The sequence below is a fragment of the Macaca mulatta genome, chromosome 14 (assembly GCF_049350105.2).
Source record: "Macaca mulatta isolate MMU2019108-1 chromosome 14, T2T-MMU8v2.0, whole genome shotgun sequence".
NCBI lineage: Eukaryota > Metazoa > Chordata > Mammalia > Primates > Cercopithecidae > Macaca > Macaca mulatta.
The window spans coordinates 83,426,988-83,445,936 of record NC_133419.1 but is presented as its reverse complement, the minus strand read 5'-3'; the positions used below and the strand labels follow the sequence as shown (position 1 = coordinate 83,445,936).

General features: G+C 40.2%; 2 protein-coding genes across 4 annotated transcripts in view; one reads left to right on the top strand and one right to left on the bottom strand.

The window, feature by feature from the left end:
- Positions 1–6,524, bottom strand: part of DDIAS (DNA damage induced apoptosis suppressor) — a 32,738-nt gene extending 26,214 nt beyond the window's left edge. The window contains exon 1 of one of the 2 annotated variants that reach the window (XM_015115343.3): positions 6,086–6,524. The gene's annotated coding sequence lies outside the window, so the exon portion shown is untranslated. The remainder of the gene's footprint in view (positions 1–6,085) is intronic. The other variant, XM_028833876.2, reaches the window with a different exon arrangement.
- Positions 6,525–7,462: 938 nt separating this feature from the next.
- The window catches only part of PRCP (prolylcarboxypeptidase), an 81,349-nt gene continuing 69,862 nt past the window's right edge, over positions 7,463–18,949 (top strand). The window contains 1 exon segment of one of the 2 annotated variants that reach the window (NM_001261249.1): positions 7,463–7,656. In NM_001261249.1, the coding sequence (NP_001248178.1) occupies positions 7,489–7,656 (168 nt within the window). In that variant the 5' untranslated portion in view covers positions 7,463–7,488. 2 annotated transcript variants of the gene reach the window in all.

Sequence of the window (18,949 nt, the reverse complement as noted above, 5' to 3'; positions counted from 1 at the left end):
ATTAGCTGGGCATGGTGGTGCACTCTTGTATTCCAGCTACTCAGGAGGCGGAGGTGGGAGGGTCACTTGAGCCTGGGAGATTGAGGCTGCAGTGCATAGTGATTGTGCCACTGCACTCCAGCCTGAGCAACAGAGACTAGTCTCAAAACAAAATTTATTGCATGAATGAAGAACTATAAGCAGAATTTTGCAATTCAAGAAAATTTTTATAACAGAGTAGGCATATGCCATATGATACCATAATTTTCTTCCTATTTCATTTGAAGTTCCCCTAAAAAATCTTTCTTTATTAACAAAGAGAATGGCTTTTCTTTTTTTCTACACCATATACTATTGTACCTCTGTAGTCCTACCATTTGTTTTGTCTATTGTAGTGTATTGTCTATTTGGTTTTATTCTCCCTAATGCCTATTCTCTTAACTTTCTTTTTGCTCTTTATGTGCTAGTAATTTATGCCAAGGGAAACAATCTGAGTTGTGTTCCTTGCTTCCCCACTCCCACAGTATGTTTCACATTTCTATGCCTTTGTTTTTTTCCATTCTTCTCTTTAAAATGCTCTTTCATTCTCCTGGTAATGCTTATTCTTCTTTAAGATCCTTCTTAGAAGTCTTCTTTTCTAGAACATTTTCCCAGAAGTTAAATTACTCTTTAATTCATCACATGCCACATTATATTAAAATTATCTGTTAAATATGGTTTGTTTTTCCTGGACCCAGAGTAAGATCTTAGAAGGACTATCTGTTTATATCTTCAGTGCCAAGCTCAGAAATTGTTAATCTGAACTTCAGATATTAATCTTCTTCATGAGTTGCAGTTCCTCTTCCTAAGCCACAATTTTGTCACTTAGCGTTAAAAACACAATTTTACCAAATCATAAAATTATCTTATATTTGTATACGAAGTACACAGACTAGTTTCATATATAGTACCTTATTTAATACTTATTTTAATCATTACTTATGTCTTCTCCTCACTTCTAATATTTTTACTTGTGTTCATATTGTGAGCAGAGACTATTTTCTTTAGGGCTCTAAAACAGAATTTTATATTGTACCACAACAATATGGGCATTCATCAAATCATATTCTTTACACAATTGCTATTCAAACTTTAGGAAATGGAATAAACTTGTAATATGACTCGTACACTGGGCTAAGTGAAAATAACATACTGTCTGTCCTAAAAAAATTTGTTAATTGGGCAGACAACTCATCAATAAGTGAAAAACTTAAATAAGCAGGAAATTTTGGATTCATTTCTAAATTAATTGTGCCAGCACTTATTACTATACTTTTAAAGGAAGGTTGGTTACATTGTTTTTATTTAAGGGTTTATTGCCCTCTAGTGGATCAAATGAGTAAGTCTAAAAATCTATAAAAACAGCAAATTTGAGAACTGTAATGAAAGGGGTCATTAGTATTTTTACTATTTGTATTTCACCTGGTGAACCCCAGAAATTGGCGAAAAGGCTTCCCATTTATTGTCTGTTGGACAATAACAGAATAAGATGCTTTCAGACAGTTCATATTAATTAATTTCCTTTGGTGTTTTCATAGTATTTCCTTTATACTTGCCACCTAGTTTATTATTGTATTTATTTATTTATTTATTTGCCTAGGCTCTGGGGTGTTTTTAGAGTTTGTTTTATTTTTCTGTCTCTCTCTACTGCATGACTTGCAGTATAGTGGATGCATGTCTGATGAATAATTGAATGAAACACCAGGAATAAGTAAACACTAAAATTAGGAAGACAGGATGACACACTTGGGAACAATTTCATATGTGGTATCTTTTGGAGTTTATCTTTCTTCTAATATTTATTGGGAAGGATGGTGATATCGTATTACATTTCTTTCAGCTCCATCACAGCAAACCATATCCCAATTTAATATGCTAACATATTTATTTATTCATCAGTTATTAATTGTGCGGCTGCTAAATGCTGGGGGGAAGAGCGTGATTGATGGACAAACAGACAAGGTCCCTACCTAGTCAGTAGACTTACTGTCTAGTGTAAGAGACAGACATTAAATAATCATACAAAAAATTTACCTGCAATTCTGGCAAATTCTATTTCGGAAATGCATAGTGCCATGAGAAGATATAACAGGGGGACTAATTTAGTTTTTGATGGAAGGAATGGGGAAAGAGAAGAGGATACTTAGGAAAATACATAATCTTATTTTTAAAAAGTATTTTCTCAGGGTAGTAGTGTTAAGAGCAATTTTTATTTCCTTTATATATTTAAGATATTTTCTAAGTGTATGGCTTTCATAATTAGAAAAAATCAATAAATACAATAAAAATACTGGAGAGGGACATTAGCAATAATATACAAAGAAAAGCTTGCTTTCTTTAAATCTCTCACACATAAAAGTAGAAATAAGGAGGGTAGAAAGGGATAAAAGTATAAGTGTTGGGGCAGAACTAATTAAGGCCTCAGTTGGCCTTTGTTTTGAAAGCCCAGGGATAACCCAGGTCAATGTCCAGGAATGAAGGCTCTGATAGACTTATGCTTATTAAAATATGTGGGGTCCATGTGGACACACTATAGTACATATCTAATTTACCATGGAATATTCTGGAATGCTTTCTCTCCTTTTAGACAAGCCATTATGGGGAGCTGAACCGTAATCCAAAGATGTTTTACTAATTTACCATGAAAAATTACCATCACAGGGAAGGGACATATCAGAAGTCTGTATTTAAATATTTGGTATAACTATATATTATACTCAAATTACAAACAGAAAGTTGCTTGAAGAAGAGCTGTGTGGTGAATCGACTATTTAATGGAATCAAGCTAATGCCTGATGCATCTTTCATTCTAGAGATGATTTTTTCAGTGGTACCAGATATATAAACTCACTGATTACAACCTCTGCATCCCATTTTCATACTAGACAAGTATTTCTCAACCTTTATCATACATCAAAATCACCCAGAAGGCTTGATAAAACAGATTGCTGGACTCCAACTCCAGAGTTTGATTCAGTAAGTCTGGGATAAGTGTCTGAGAATCTGCATTTTCATAAGTTCCCAGGTAATGGCCAAATTGTCCACACTGGAAAACCAGTAGCTTAGTCATTAAGACTATCTCATGGTGAATAACACTTGTGATAAATATGGTTATAGTTAAATTCCCAAGGCCTGACAGCATCTCAGTCTCGTTTAAATTATTTTGCAATTCTTTGCTCTAATCCATTATTTGGTGACCTTTCAGCTTAACTACTTCATAATCAAGTTCTCAGAAGGCATCTTAATCATTTATGGAAAACTGTGCCCATACATGCACATACCAACACAACTTTTTTTCTTCTTTGGGCTAGACTAGAAGATCTAGAATAACTGGGTTAGATTAGAAAATCTAAACTAATTCTTATTCTATGTTAGATCCTAGAGAAAAAGTTCAGTGAAGTATTTAGTGTAAATTGGCATCTGGGGATGGGGCTGAAGAGAACATAAAAGTATAAGATATGAATCCTATCTTAAAGTTCATAATCCAGTTTGAGTTCATTTGACTGCTTTACAGTTTGCAAAGTGCTTTTGCATCATTATCTGATCCACTTAGAGAAGTTAAATAACTAATTAAAGAATAGGAATTAGGAGAAATCAGGTCTGGAACTCATGCCTTCTGATGAGTAGCTTACTAGTCTTTCTAGTACATCACTCTCTTTGTTCAAGCTTCACACTTGAAAGAAACTATGTGTATTTGCTTCAAGACTGTGCCCAAAGGATGAAATTACTCCTTTAAAAAACTAGTCTTAGTTCTAATGGCATAAATAAAAGAAAGTATGACTAACTTTTCTCCCTTTCTTCATTCCTCTCCAAACTGTTCTTGCCTTGCATGAAAATCTTTGTCACCTTGTAATTATCCAATTTTCTATTTCATAATTTACAGGCCAAGAGGCCTCAGTTATGGGAAGGGTGGCTATTTTGAACTGTCTTCTTAACACTATCTAATGGTTTCCTCCAAGGGCACATACTTGTTTAATTTTTCTAAAGGCAGTCATAATTAGTCTCTAAAACATAATTTAGTGACATTAACACGAAAACTCTAGAAAAGTAAGAGAGGCAGGCAGGACAGTGAAAATTAAGTAAGCAAAAAAACAAAGAGACAAAACCCAGTGAAAGGAGAAATACTGATGAAAAATACTTTAAAAACATGAACCAGGAAAATTTTAGTACAATACGGTTTTTCTGTTGACTGTCATTTATGGGATATTTATTACAGGGATGGAGAAGGTAATAGGGTTAAAGAGAGAAAAAACAGGCTCTTGTGTTCAAGGAATTTATAATCTATTGGCTAAGACAGGCAATATATAACTATCAATGAAATAATATATGCAAGCTCCAGACTTCTATACCTTAACTGCTTACCTGAGAGCCAACTGTATTCGATGTCTCATAGGGATCTCACGGTTTAATAGTTAAAAAACCTGAATTCTTAGTTTCCTCTCAAACCTCTTTTTTTGCAATTTTGCTCCATCTCAGTAAATGGTACCACTCACTAACCAGTAACTCAGGCCAGTACCTGGGAGTCATTTGTCATTCCTCCCTTTCTTTCACATCCCACATCACACTCATCAGAAGGTACTTGAATTTACTTCCATACTTAGAAACCATCATTCACCTTTCCCTTATATATTCTGCCATCATCTTAATCCAAACCACCATTATCTCCTGTTTATGGTGCTGGATTAACCTCCTTATCATGATTCGGTCTCTGCCCATCTTTCCAGATTCATCTCATACAACTGTCCTTTCTGAATATATTCCAGCAATACTGGTCTTTCCTTAGATTCTTGAACATTAACATGTCAAGCTCTTTCCTGCCTCAGGACCTTTGCACAACCTGTTCACTCTGTTTAGAATGTTGTTCTTTTCCTCTCTTGCACAGTTGGATCATGCTCATCTTTTAGGCATCAACATCAACTCCTCGGAAAGGTCTTCTTAGACCAGTCTAATTCACATAGTTTCCTTGTAAATTCTCCTTAATTCTATCCATACAAGGTAAGTTCCATTAGAACAGGAATCTACCTTGTTCATCATCGGATCTCAGTACCTAGCAGTTCTTGGCACAGACCAAAGAAGCACTTAACTATCTGCAGAATAAACAAATAATTACTTGTTGCTCTGTGATCCAGTCTTGTGGGGTCAGGAAAGGGTTTCTGATTTAAAAGGCTTTGCAAACTGGGTAAGAATTAGCCAGGTCACGGACAGGGTCAGAAGACGGTTTGGGGTGAGAAAGAGGATAGTACACTTCAGGAACACAGAAGACATTCTATATGGCTGGAGCGGTGGAAAACCACTGGGGCTGAAGAGGCAGGCAAAAGTCAGACAGGAAAGAGCCTGTAAGTCATGTTAAAGAGTTTGGGCTTAAACCTGAGGGCAAATAGGAGGGACTGAAAGGTTTTCAATGGGGAGTGCCTCGGGCAATTATCTTTATCAGCCCAGCAATGTGGAGACTGGACTGGAATGTGACAAGATTGAAAGCAGGAGAACCAGCTGGGCCAGGTGGGGGTACTGCCACAGCTATGTAGCAGTCATAGGGTCGAACCAAAATAATGTCAGTAAAAAACGGAAAGACGTGAACAGATCTGAGATATTCAAGAGGCTGTTAGGGACTGGCTGGATGCGAAAAGGAAGAAAACTTTCAAGTTCTGGTTTAAGCACCTGGCTCAGTTAAAGTATGTTCCCTCTAAGCCATGATACCAGTTTGGCAGATCCCCTTTTAGCACGTACTACTCTGCACAGTGGCCCGCTGAATACGTATTTGCACATCACAGAAGCAAGAGTCGCGCCTTTTCCACTCTATCTCCGATTCTAAAAGCTCACTCGGAGTCTAGCTCGATGCCACTGAAAGCGTTCAATAAACGTTCGTTAGGTGATTGCAACTGCACTGAGTCTAAAATAAAATAACTGACGTTTATATCTTTTACCCTCATGTCCGCCCGTTTACAGAGAATAACTCGTGAAAAAACAAGTGCCGGGCTCTGGGTGGGTCTCATTCATAATGAAGTTAAGAGCCTCCTTGGGAGTCTCCGGCCCTTAGGCTTCCCCAGAACCCCTTTACCCAGCTCACCTGAGGGAGAAGACCAGTAGCGGGCCCAGGCGACACACAGTGACTCAGACCGGCCGGATCAGTAGTTCGCCGGGAGCCTTCCAATCGAATCTCCCGCGTCCTTTTCCGCCGGAAGTAACGCTTTGGCTGCGTTCACTCAGAGCCAATCAGAAGAAAGCGCCGCAGAGGGTGGCGCTTAGCCAAGAAATCCTACAAGCTTGTGGGAACGACCATTTTCGTCAAACTGCGGGTAGAGTCGGTGGATCAGTAGTACAGTCCGTAAAGTTGGTTTTGGCTGCGCTAAGCCTCCTGGGCGTAGGGATCCCCGGAAAGTGTGGAGCAAGCCTGGGCGTCCTGGGGTCTGGCGGGGTGACTGAAAGAGGGAATGGAAGCCGGATGAAGAGGGTTGAGGGAGCTTTGGAAGCCAGACCCGGCGCTGTCCTAGGGGCTAGCACTACCCAGGGGCGGAGGGGGGAAGGGGGCTTTGGCAGGAGGCAGGAGGGAGGTGGAGCGCGGAGTGGGTTTTCGGGTGCCGAAGAAGAAAGGGGGCGTTACTTGAAAGAAGGGACCGGGACCTGGCGGGATTTAGGGACGATGTGGACCCGGGGCGACCTCTGTAATGGATGGGTTGTGCAAGCAACACAGTTTTGGGGTTACCAAAGAACGGAGTATCATAGGGAGTGGTTAGGCTCCATGATGGAGGTGGGTGCAAGGAGCACAGTCTTTGGAGCTGGACCCAGCGGTCTGCGACGACGTACTCCGCTTACTGCTGAGTGATCTAGTGCAAGTTCCCGCACCTCTCTGAGCCTCCGTTTCCACATCTGTAGATGGGAATAACAATCGAATACGACGCACAAGATTGCTGTGACGATTGAGTTAGAGGAGATGATGCCTGTGCCTCCCTGCCTCCTGATATACTGGCCTGTAGTGAACCTTCAATAAATTGTCATGGAAGCTGTTATTGCCTTTATGTGGGATTTGCGGAGGGCAGGAGGTGTAGCAATGGAATTGAGGCAGCCAGGGCAGAGTTTGGCGGTGATTATAATGGTGGGGATATAGGATGACCTGAAGGACAGGTGGGCTTCGGGGGCGCTATAGATAAAGCATGGGCTACAGCGATGAGGTAGGAAGAGGCCCTAGCATGATAAAGGCAAACTTGGGATGTGACCGCAATGAAGGTGAGTGCTAAGAAGCAGACGGCACGAGAGTAAAGTGGAGTGGAGGCGGTGCCCTCGGGGATGGGGGCGGAGTGGCTGTGGTGACCTGGTTTGGGCGGTGTCTGAGGAGCTGGCTGGCTTTGGGTTTCCCCCGGGAGGAGCCGTTTTGCGGCGGGCGGAGCTGCAGACTGGGCAGGGCTTAGCCCGTGCGCTGCTGCTGGCCTCCTTTTCGCCCTCCCACCCGCACTGCAGCCGCCAGCCTGAGCCATGGGCCGCCGAGCCCTCCTGCTCCTGCTTCTGTCTTTTCTGGCGCCCTGGGCCACCAAGGCCCTCCGGCCGGCCTTAAGGGCCCTCGGCAGCCTACACTTGCCAACAAACCCCACATCCCTCCCGGCTGTAGCCAAGAACTATTCGGTTCTCTACTTCCAACAGAAGGTAAGGGGGAGTGGGGGCTTCACCGTCCCCGGCCCAACGGCCGGGAACCCTCAGAGCCCGGGCAACGGAGCCCACCTCGAAATTCACACCCCTTGATGCCTGGGATCTCTTCGGTCTTTGGCTCATGTCTTCCAGAAGGTGGTCTCAAATCCCAGTTTTGTTGAATTTTTCTCCTCCCATTACCAATAATTTGGTAGTACTTCTGGCTCCGTACTCTTGATTCAGGTTGTTCTGCAATTGGACACGGCAGTCACTTCAACTCCGCCTGCTCCCATAGGGTGCCCCAATCCGAACTCCCTTAACCTTCCCTCAAATTCAAATTATTAAATACCAGCTCTGCTACCTAGTCTGCGGTGATAGTCATCCTTTGCCCCAAGGCAGCCCTAAATACAAATTCTAGTATTTTTACCTATTAGATAATATTGGATAGTTATCCATCCTAAAAACCAGACTCTCATAAGGGGTCAGCTCAGAGCTGATTTTGTAGCCCTATTATTAAGAATTGTTGAAATCCCTATTCCCCATAAGACTGAACGTGTGTAGCCTATGGTTGTAAAAGGAGTTGTAGGAGCTTGTGGTGGGGTTGGGGATTAGCCTTTCTATGGTTTGTAACATGATTTTAGAGCTTTTTAGGCTTGATGCCTTTGTGCTTGGCTGCAGCATGAGGCATTCCCCCACAGGTCTTGATGGAAAAGTACATCCTCTGTGAAATGACGAGGATTCCTTACAGTTCAGCATTTCTGAAAGCCTGGTAAAAATAGGAAAAGATTTGGAAAGGGTTGGGATTAGAAAGAGTGCAAGGGTCTGAAGCTTGGCTTTAGGAGTCAGGTAGAACCAGATTCTACCCTGCTAGCTCTATGACCTTGGGCAGGTTACAGTACTTCTCTGAGCCTAGTTCCTTGATCTCTTGGGGTTTGTGGTGATGGTTAAGTGAGAGCAGATAACGTGTTCCTAGCAGAGTATCTGGCCTCAAGTAGGCACTCATATAATATGTGGTTATAGACCTATGTGAAATTTTGTTGTTGTTGATTGTATAGAGACAAGGCTCACTATGTTGCCCAGGCTAGTCTTAAACTTGTGGACTCAATAATCCTTCTGCATCAGCCTCCCAAAGTGTTGGGATTACAGGCTTGAGCCACTGAGCCCAGCCCTTATATGAATTTTGAATGGGAATTTGTGGTAGAGGGATGTCATAGACTTCCAGAATAACTTAGAAATAATTTAAATTTTTTTTTTTTATTTTTAAAAATAGAGATGGGGTTTTGCCATGTTGCCTAGGCTGGTCTTGAACTCCTGGGCTCAAGCGATGTCCCAAAGGGCTGGGATTGCAGGCGTGTGCCACTGTGTGCAGCCAAGAAACAATTTTTAACTCAGACATTTGAGTTCAAGTTTATGAGGAAGATAAAACATTTTAATTTTACCAGGGATACCAGGAAATAGTCTTTTTTCTCAGGCAACTCCCTTAAATTAATTCTCTAGGCATAATTCCCTCATTTGTAAATTGGGAGGGTTGGGACAAAGACCAATGTGTTTCACACTTTACTGAGGAAAATTAAGGGCTCTTTGGGGAGCTGTTTCAGAGGGAAAGTGGATGAAGCCTGAAGTGGAGGCCAAATTAGGTGCTCCAATACCCCTCTCTTGGATCTCTTTCAGCTTTTATCTGTTTTATATGCTGGGATTTTATATACAACTATTTGCAGAGCTCAACTGCTAAAGTAAAATGGGGAGAGGACTATTGGAATGGAAGATCTCTAAAATCCCATTGGGATCGATGAAAAAGAGAACTATCAGCAGAAAAGGAGAGAGTGAAAGAGTGAAAGAGTGGAAGGGAACAAATTATTTGTTAGTACCTTAGTTCCTACTTTATGTTCCTTTATTGTAGATTCCTTTCTTGGCCACTACACTCCTTAGAAATACAATTCAAACACCTTGGCATGGGAATCCATTGTTCCTTACTATGAAACCCTAGCTGGTCATTCCAACTTCTGCCATAATCCTCCATCCCAGCTCCTACTTTTAGCAACCTAACAGACTCAGATGACTTTTACTGTGTCAGAAATTCTGCCTGGAATAACATCCCTCTTCTCCACTATTTAAACTCATACTTCTATTCCTGCAGAAATGTCACCTCTTCTGTGAATCTGACTTTTTTAAGGCAATTTAGTTGGTCTTTTTTCATCCTGCTCATTTCTATATTGTACGTGTCCCTCTAGCTAGTTAGTACTCTACAATACCTAGAAGAGCCTATAAAAAAGTATAAAGCACAAAATAGCTGTTGAGAGAGTGAATGCATGATTATCCAAAAAGAACCTAAACAAAGGCTACCATCATTTAATTGTCACAAATCATTTTTTATTTTTCTTTTTATCTTTTACTTTAGTTCTTTATTAATTATTTTTTCCTCCTTTTTCAAAGCCTTCAAATATTGATTTAGGTAGGAATATTTGATTTCTTTTACCTGAAATAACTGAATTAGGAGACCAGAGAAAGGATAGTACATCACTTGGGCACATCAAGGCTCTGGGTACATGTGTAGTATGTGTGGTATCAGTGTCATAAAGGGCTCTCTGGAATGTGTGGCTTGTGGTTACAGTGTTGCATGCTTATTACCGTGTACCTCCCACCTGAGCCCCTCAGGCTAGAATGTGAGTCCCGAATCACACATTTTAGTGTGTGATATAGTCAAGAGGGAGAATGGGTCCTTGTCAGGCCATCATTTTTCTCAGTGGTAAAATTGGGAGCAATATCTATTATATTGTCAGGGTGTGTGTCTGTGTGTTTCTCTCTCTACAAGAGAGATTTTTATTAAGGAATTGGCTCATGCAGTTGTGGAGGCTTAGTAAGTCCAAAATCTTCAGGGAAGGTTGGTAGGCTGGAAACCTAGGAGAGAGTTTGCAGTTTGGATGCACAGGCATTCTGCTGGCAGAATTTCTTCTTGCTTAGGAGAAGTCAGTCTTTTTTTTTTTTTTTTGAGTTGGAGTTTCGCTCTGTTGCCCAGGCTGGGGTGCAGTGGCGAGATCTCGGCTCACTGCAGCCTCTGCCTCCCGGGTTCAAGCAATTCTCCTGCCTTAGCCTCCTGAGTAGCTAGGATTACAGGTGCTTGCCACCACGGCTGGCTAATTTTTGCAGTTTTAAAAATACAGACAGGGTTTTACCATGTTGGCCAGGCTGGTCTTGACCCCCTGACCTCAAGTGATCCACCTGCCTCAGCCTCCCAAAGTCAGGGGAAGTCAAACTTTGTTCTATTAAAGCCTTAAACTGATTAGATAAGGCCCACTCAAATTATGGAGGGTAAAGTCCATTGATTTAAAGTCCGCTGATTTAAATGTTAATCTCATCCAAAAAATACCTTCACTAAAACATCTAGAATGATGGTTGACCAAATAGCCGGGCACCATGGCCTATAAAGTTGGCATGTAAAATTAATCATCACATCCACCAAGGTTGTTGTCAGAGTTCAGTGTGATAACACATGAAAGCCACATGGATGGTGCATAGAACATGGTAGGAATTTAAACAACTTAATGGAACAAATGCTAGTTCCTTTACAACTCTGTCCTGAAAATTCACTCTCATCCAAATGCATGGCGATAGTGGTAAAGGCTCTTCTGAAAACTTAGTACCCCACCATTCCTATTTAACTGCTGATCATTGTTTCTGTTAGAAGTCTGTGTTTTGGCCCAGCATTGAGCTCATGGTCACTGGCTCCTGCAGCTCCTTCCTCATCTGCTGTGAGGGAATCACATCAGTGGGCTAAGCTATTTAAATTTACATACGTCCTTTATAGTTCTGCTTTCAATTCCTGTTCTAGGTTCCCCTTTCCCACTTTTGTCACAGTGGTCCTGATGTCTAGTAAAATGTTATGTCTAGCTATGTTAGGCACCTTGGAAGGCCATGTTGATAAAGATCTTGTTCTCCTTCTTTAAATTTTTCTTCCCGTTTCTCCTCTTCGTATCTGTTCATCTACTGATGGCCTTCCCCTTAGGCCTGGAGTATCCTGTCAGAAATATTATGTGAATTCAGAACCGATTTATGTGTTTGGTGATACAGAATCATTTTTAGAAGGGGCCTTGGTGATCATGTAGCCTCCCCCTTAGATATGATGGATTGACCTTGATCTAAATTATAGAGCATCAGAAGCTTGATAGAGCTTGAATAGGAGGGTGGTTCAAAGCACAGCTTTTAGTGTTGGGTGTGGTGGCTCACCCCTGAAATCCTAGCATTTTGAGAGGCTGGAAGGATCACATGAGGCCAGGAGCTAGCGACCAGGTTGGGCAACATAGTGAGACCCTATCTCTACAAAAAAATAAACAACAACAACAAAATCCAAAGCATATCACTTAGAGGCAAACAGGTTTGAGAACAAGTTCTGTTTCTGCCACTACCTGAGTAAGTTACTCAGAGGCAGCTCCTATTTTCATAATCAGCAAAATGGAGATAATTATATTACCTATCCCATAAGTTTGTTGTAAAAAGAGGTGGTATGTGTAAAGTGCTTATTTAGCACAGTGCATAACACTTAGTAAACTATAAATGATAAACATTTTTATCTTGCCGTTTCCTAATGTACATGGTTTTAATTAACCCCTTCACTTTTTTTAAATCAATAGGATTAAAATAATCAATACTTTAACACACTTGTGGCCTAGGAATTAACCTTTTTTCTTGCTTGAAATCATTCTTTTCACACAAAATTCTGTACATCAAAAGAAGGATATGAAACTATTTCTATCTTTCTTTCTATGCTATTTTAAGTGTTGATAAAGTGTTGGGGGGAAATGTGGTAATGAATTTACCCTTTCAGGTTTTTGGAAGTAGCTTCTTCTCTTGATAATAATAGTAAATCTAACACTGTCTGATAGCTGAGTTTTAAATTTCTTACTAACTAATGCTAAAATCTAAGTTCAGTAAAAATTAACTTTAAGTTTTTCACTGTCTTGTTTATATTCCTCTGTCAGCACATTGCAAGGACTTTGTGCTTTAGAGAATTTAGACTTTTAAAACATTTTCAAAGTTTGGGTTCTAGGATCAGCCCTGCCAGTAATTCACATCATACTCTTGGGCAAGTTGCTTAACCCTCTAGATCTCATTGTACTAATTTGTAAGATAAATGGATTGGATCTGCTAATCTCTGATATACCTAGTATTCTGTTCACTGAGTGCCTCCTGTTTATTGGACACTGCATTAGGAGCAGTGGCAATGCGGGTACAAGTTTTGTTTTTTGCCAGAACATTAATTGTCTTTGGTGAATTGGACCTAAACAACTTTACTGTCTTGACTTTGAATAGGACACAGACCCATAACATATAAAGTATTTTTAAATTAAAAAGTAGTCACCTCTTAAATTGCTACAATATTTATAACACTGCATAGTTGATCTATTTTGTAATATAATAGAACATTGTGTTTATGATTTTGAAGTTTGCTTGGTTGTGGGTCTATTGGAGAAGAAAGGAGCATCATAGGTAAGGAGAATACCTTGATGGTAGATATTGTTTGTCTTCGTTTCTAGTGCCTTGGATGGTACTTCTTTTTACTTTTTTTTATGTGGTTCTGACAGAATATGGTACTTCTTAATAAAGATATTATGAATTGAAAAAATTGACTGTAAATTAAAATGAATAAGGAGTAAGAGATGAAAGTAAAATGACATATGTAGTGTAAATGTGTCTAATGCATTATTAATGATAATAATTTACTACAATTTATTGAAAGCTTCAAATAACCTAAATATTATCCTAAGTACCTAATAGACATTCACTTATTTAATCCCTATTACTGTTCTGTGAGGTAGATGCTATTATTCCATTTTGTAAGCAAGAGAACTATCCTTTTTGTTTATTTGTTTTTAGACAGGATCTTGCTCTGTCACTCAGGATGGAGTGCAGCCATGCGATCATAGCTCACTACAGCCTTGAACCTCTGGGCTCAAGTGATCCTTCCACTTCAGCATCCTGGGTAGCTGGGACTACAGGTGTACACCGCAATGCCTGGCTAATTTTTGAATCTTTTTGTAGAGATGGGATCTCATTATATTGCCCAGGCTGGTCTTGAACTCTTGTTCTCAAGCTGTCCTCCTAGCTTGGTGTCCCAAAGTGCTAGGATTACAGGCATGTGCCATCAAACTCAGTGAGCAAGAGAACTATCATATAGAGAGGTTAAATTATTTTACTGAGCTATACTGCTTATCTGTACCATTTTGTTTTTCTGAAATTAAACTCTGATGAATTTCTAGTTCTGAAATGAATGTCATTACCTTATTTGCATTATCCAGGATAGGTTAGGTTTTGCTGCTATAGTAAAATGTATGAATTTTGGTCACTTAACCTAACAAAGTATATGACCCTTACTGTCATAAACTTCCAATTGAATGAGCAGGGGGCTGTGCTCCTGCTTTCACTCAGGGACTAAGTGGTTGTGTGGGGTTTCCTTTTTATCAGATGCTTTCATGAACATTTAACAGTGGAAAAAGAACATGGAAGATCTCATATAAATGCTCCAAAATGGAAATTAAATTACTTATGTCACTTCTCACAATTCCTTGGCTAGAACTGGTTAAATGACTGTACCCAATCAAAGGATAAGGAGACAAAAAGTCTTGGCTTTGTAGTGCCTAGACAGACAGGACTAATGACTACCATACTCAATCAGTCACTTACCCACCCACCTACCCACCCACCCACCTACCTACTCAGTGCTGATCCGGTATCTTTTATATGTCAGGCACTGGGCTAGGTCCTGGCCAGGCAGAGATGACTATATCCTGAAGGAGCTCAAATTGTACCTGTTGACCATTCCAATTGCATATACTCCAACTTATATCTAGCACTGAAGATTTTGTAATGTCTTGGCATTCATCTGACTCCAACACACAGATTGCTTCAAGAAATAGCCCTGAAGTGAGGTGAATTTTTAAAATGTTTTCTTGCTTAACTTGTCATCATTATAATAGTTTACTGACCTGTTGTGTATATACATTAAAGCACATGATAAAAAGGAACTTATTTATTAATTCCATCATTCAGTAATTAAAAATAATTATTTTGCCTATCTTTATTATAATAAAAGAAACAAAATTGATTTAGAGATTTTTGTAATCTTAAGTGTGCTTTGGTAAGTGTGCCAATCCAGCATCTTTTATATATCAGGCACTGGGCTAGGTCCTGGCCAGGCAGAGATGACTATATCCTGAAGGAGCTCAAATTGTATTTGTTGACCATTCCAATTGCATATACTGAAACTTATATCTAGCACTGAAAATTTTGGTAAGGGTTGAGTAATTTTTAATTAAAAAGAATAATTCTATGTTGAAAATTTTTATTATGTATTTAAAATCTGTTTAAAAATATGTATGTAATTGGATAATTTATAATTATAATTTTGTAAAAATATTTTTTCTTTCTGGTTCATAATTTAAAAAATCCTAGGTATTGTTTATGAGAAGCGAATGAATGAGCATTTATTGATTATCTACTCTGAGCTCAGTATTATGCTAAACTCTTTTACATCGTTTTAAAATTATGATTAATATAATTGCTTTTTGAAATAGATGGTTTAATTGAAGCTCATAGAGGTTAGGTGTCTTAATTAAGCTATTAAACAACAATATTGTGAGTCACGTTTTTATCTGTTTCTTTCAAGATCTATGATCTTCATTGACATCATGATGCCTCTGTAATGTAAGCAGTAGTAACAAAACTGATGTCTCTGTGTCCACTTATTAGTTCATATTCAGCCTTTACAGCAATCCTGTGAGGTGTATATTCTTACAGAAATATCAAAGGAAGAAACATCCAAAAATACCCATTTGTAAATATCCTGGTTTTTCAGTCCCAAACTGTAAATAACTTGTGGTATGTCTGTAAAATGGAATATTGTTAGCCCAAAAAATTATGGTCTTAAAGTATTTTGACAATGTGATAAAATGTTTATGCATTAATAATAAATGAAAAAAGCAAAATAGAAAATGAATGTTCAATGTGTGTCTAAATTCATTTACCAAATTTTTTATTAGGTGCCTACTATATTCGAGGCATTGGGGAAAGAGCATTCTAGGCATGGGGAAAAACATTCTAGGCACAGTAAATGTCTAGGCAGGGAAGATCAAGTGCAAAAACCCTGAGGTAGGTGTGCGCCCAGTGGGAGGAACTGTAGGGAGGACGGTATGTCTGGAGGGACATGCCCAAGGGAGAAAGTAATAGAGGAGCACAGAAAGGAGGTTCAGGGAGCCAGATAATGCGAGGACATCTGGGCCATTGTAAGGAATTTGGCCACAAATCAGAATGAGATGAGAAGCCTTTGGAGCTTTAGGGGCAGAAGAATGACATACTCTGATTAATAAGTCTTAAGAAACACTTTGGCTATTGTGTTGAGAATAGACTATGGAGGAGAAAGGGGGAAAACAGAAAGACCAGGTTGTTGGAAAAGTTCAGATTAGAGACGATGGTGGTTTGGATTAGTGTGGTAGCGGTGGAGGCTGAGAAGTGCTCAGATTCTGGATATTTTTGAAGGTGTAGCTGAGGTGTAGTTGATGAAGTAGATGTAGGGTGTGAGATAAAGAGTCGAAGATGACTCCAAGGTTTTTGTCCTGAGCAGTTAGAAGGTTGGAGTTGTCATTTACTAAGATGGGGAAGGCTGCAGAAGGAGTAGGTTTGGGGAAGCAAGGAGAAGAGGAACTTGGTTTCAGAAATGATATTGAATGAAGAATTTAGAAAAAAGGTGGGGCAAGTAATATAAATTTGAAGCTGTCAGTATACAGATGATATGTAAAACCATGAGATTGAAGAGAGCAACAAAGGAGTTAATGAAGATGGTCTTTTCTTTTAAAGGTGATCTTCTCAACACTGCATATTTAAAAGTCAGGGAAATGGGGAACCAGTTAAGGAGACTGAGAAGGAACAGTTGGAGGAGGAAAACCAGGAGGCTATGATACCCTGATTACTTAATGAAGAAAGCATTTCAATAAGAAGGTAACCAATAGTGCCTAAATAAATGACTGGGAATTGGCGACTTGATTTAGCAATGTGGAGGTTATGGTGACCTTGACAGCAATTTCCTTGGAGGGTGGGTGGAGGCGAAAGCCTCATTGGAGTGCATGCAAGAGAGAGTGGGAGAAGCTGTATTGAGACCACGGGTGTGGTAATCTTTTGAGGAATTTTGCTGCGAAGGGGAGCAGAAATACGGTGTGGTAGATGGAGGGGAAGAGGGTTCCCATTTTTAAGACAGGAGAAATAATGGAATGTATGCTAAGGGAAATGAGCCGAGAGAGTGAGAAAGTGATGGAACAAGAAAGAAATAGAATTGCTAGTGGGAGATCTTAGGCAAGAGGAAATGGGATCTAGTTGAAAAAACAAGAGCATGAACAGTTTGACCATAGTCAAACTGGGTTAGGCACATCATATATGCACAGATGAAGGTAAGAAAGTGGTAGGGTAGTGAGAGCTTGTGTGCTGTTTTTCAGAATGCTTCTCTTTTCCCAGTGAAATAAGATGGAAGGTCATCAGCCGAGAATGAGAAAGGGAGAGAACAAAAATGCTCCTCTAGCAGAGAAGGAAAGTAAATGCACTAGGGACATACGGTTTGATTGCAGGGCAGCTTTTGTAACTTTGTAAGGCCATTTGATGTAACTGTCATGTAAGTTAGTAAGGCCATTTGATGTGGCTGTTTCTCTAGCTACATTCAGTTTCTTGGGTATGGTTGTGGAGTTGGTGAATTTCACTTTTTGCCAAGTGGAGAACAAGGTGAGAGAGGCCTGGATAGTGAGAATTGCATGCAAGGGAGTGATTAAAGCCCCTTGTTGTAGCCCCTGTTACTGCCTCCCCTGACAGCTAGAAGAGTAAACCAGTTGGTCCTCCTAGCTTCCTGCAGTTCCCCCTCCAGTACAGCTCCCATGGGTTGTCACATAAATCACCTCTCCTCCAGTTGAATCACTGTTCTGTTCAGAAACTGCAACAACTTTTTATTGTTTGCTTTATTAAGAACAAAATCCTGTAGCATTTAAGGCCTTTCAATCTATGGCCCTAACTGCCTTTCCATGTTGCTAATCTATTCACCACATATGCCCATTTCTTTCCTTTCTATGAGTTAATCCACATTGTTCCCTTTGCCTGGAATCTCTCTCTCTCCCATGGGTCTTACCTCTTTTATCAACCCCATTCCATTTTTTAACCCCTGCCTCTAACACTGCCTCCTTCAGGAGCTGTTTTTTTTTTCCTTCTGCTTCTGCTGCTCCTGCTGCTGCGTTGTCTTTGGCTGCTTCTGCAGCTTCCTCTGCTGCTTCTGCCTCTGCTTCTGCCTCTGCCTCCTCCAGGAGCTGGCGTCATTCTCCTTCTCCTTATGCTCCTCCTCCTCCTTCTTCTTCTTCTCACTTCCTCTTCTTTCTTTCTCTTCCTCCCGGTCCTTCCTCCTTCCCTCCTCCTCCTCCCTCTTCTTCCTCTTTTTTTTTTTTTTGAGACAGAGTCTTGCTCTGTCACCCAGGCTGCAGTGCAGTGGTGTGATCATAGCTCATTGCAGACTTGGCCTGAAACTCCTGGGCTCAGGTGAACTTTCTGCCTCAGGCTCTTGAGTAGCTGAGACTAAAGGCGTGTGCCACCATGCCTGGCTATTTTTTTTTTTTTTAAAGAAATGGGGTCTTGCTATGTTGCCCAGGCTGGTCTTGAACTTCCGGCCTCAAGTGATCTTTCCACCTCTACCTCACAAAGTGTTGGGATTACAGGTGGGAGCCACTGCATCCAGCCCGTTTTTAAATCTCCTGGACAGTGTGTGATTGGTCAAATCTTTTTTTATACTTTTATGGCACAGGTCTTATTCTAGCCTTGTGTTATATATAATCTTTTATACTCCTCTCTTATTCTACATTTAAAGCAGGAATCCTGTCTTGTAAACATCCATACTTCTCCATAGCACATGTGACATTGTTTTTCCTAGAGTATTGTTTTCACAAATCTGATGAATCTCTATCTTTCCCCCTCCTTCTCTCCCACTTTTCTACGCACTGAGGTAAGGAAGGTATGTGTATATGGAGGAGGGGAAGGGTAAGGAAACTTGAATCCTAGCTGTCTCACATCCTTTGGAGAGCACGATAGAATGTCAGATAAAGACAGACCTACCTGTTTTACTTTTCTTATTTTGGTGGTTTGGAAGCTGTGGCTAGAAGTTTGTGCTTTTCCTTCTTCCAACATATATACAGAGACAGGATTAAGGGAGGGAATGCTGCCTATCTTGCTTTTTCTTTGTTTTGTATATGGGTGAGGGCTGGGATGAAGAATGGACACAATGAGAAAAATGTTCCTT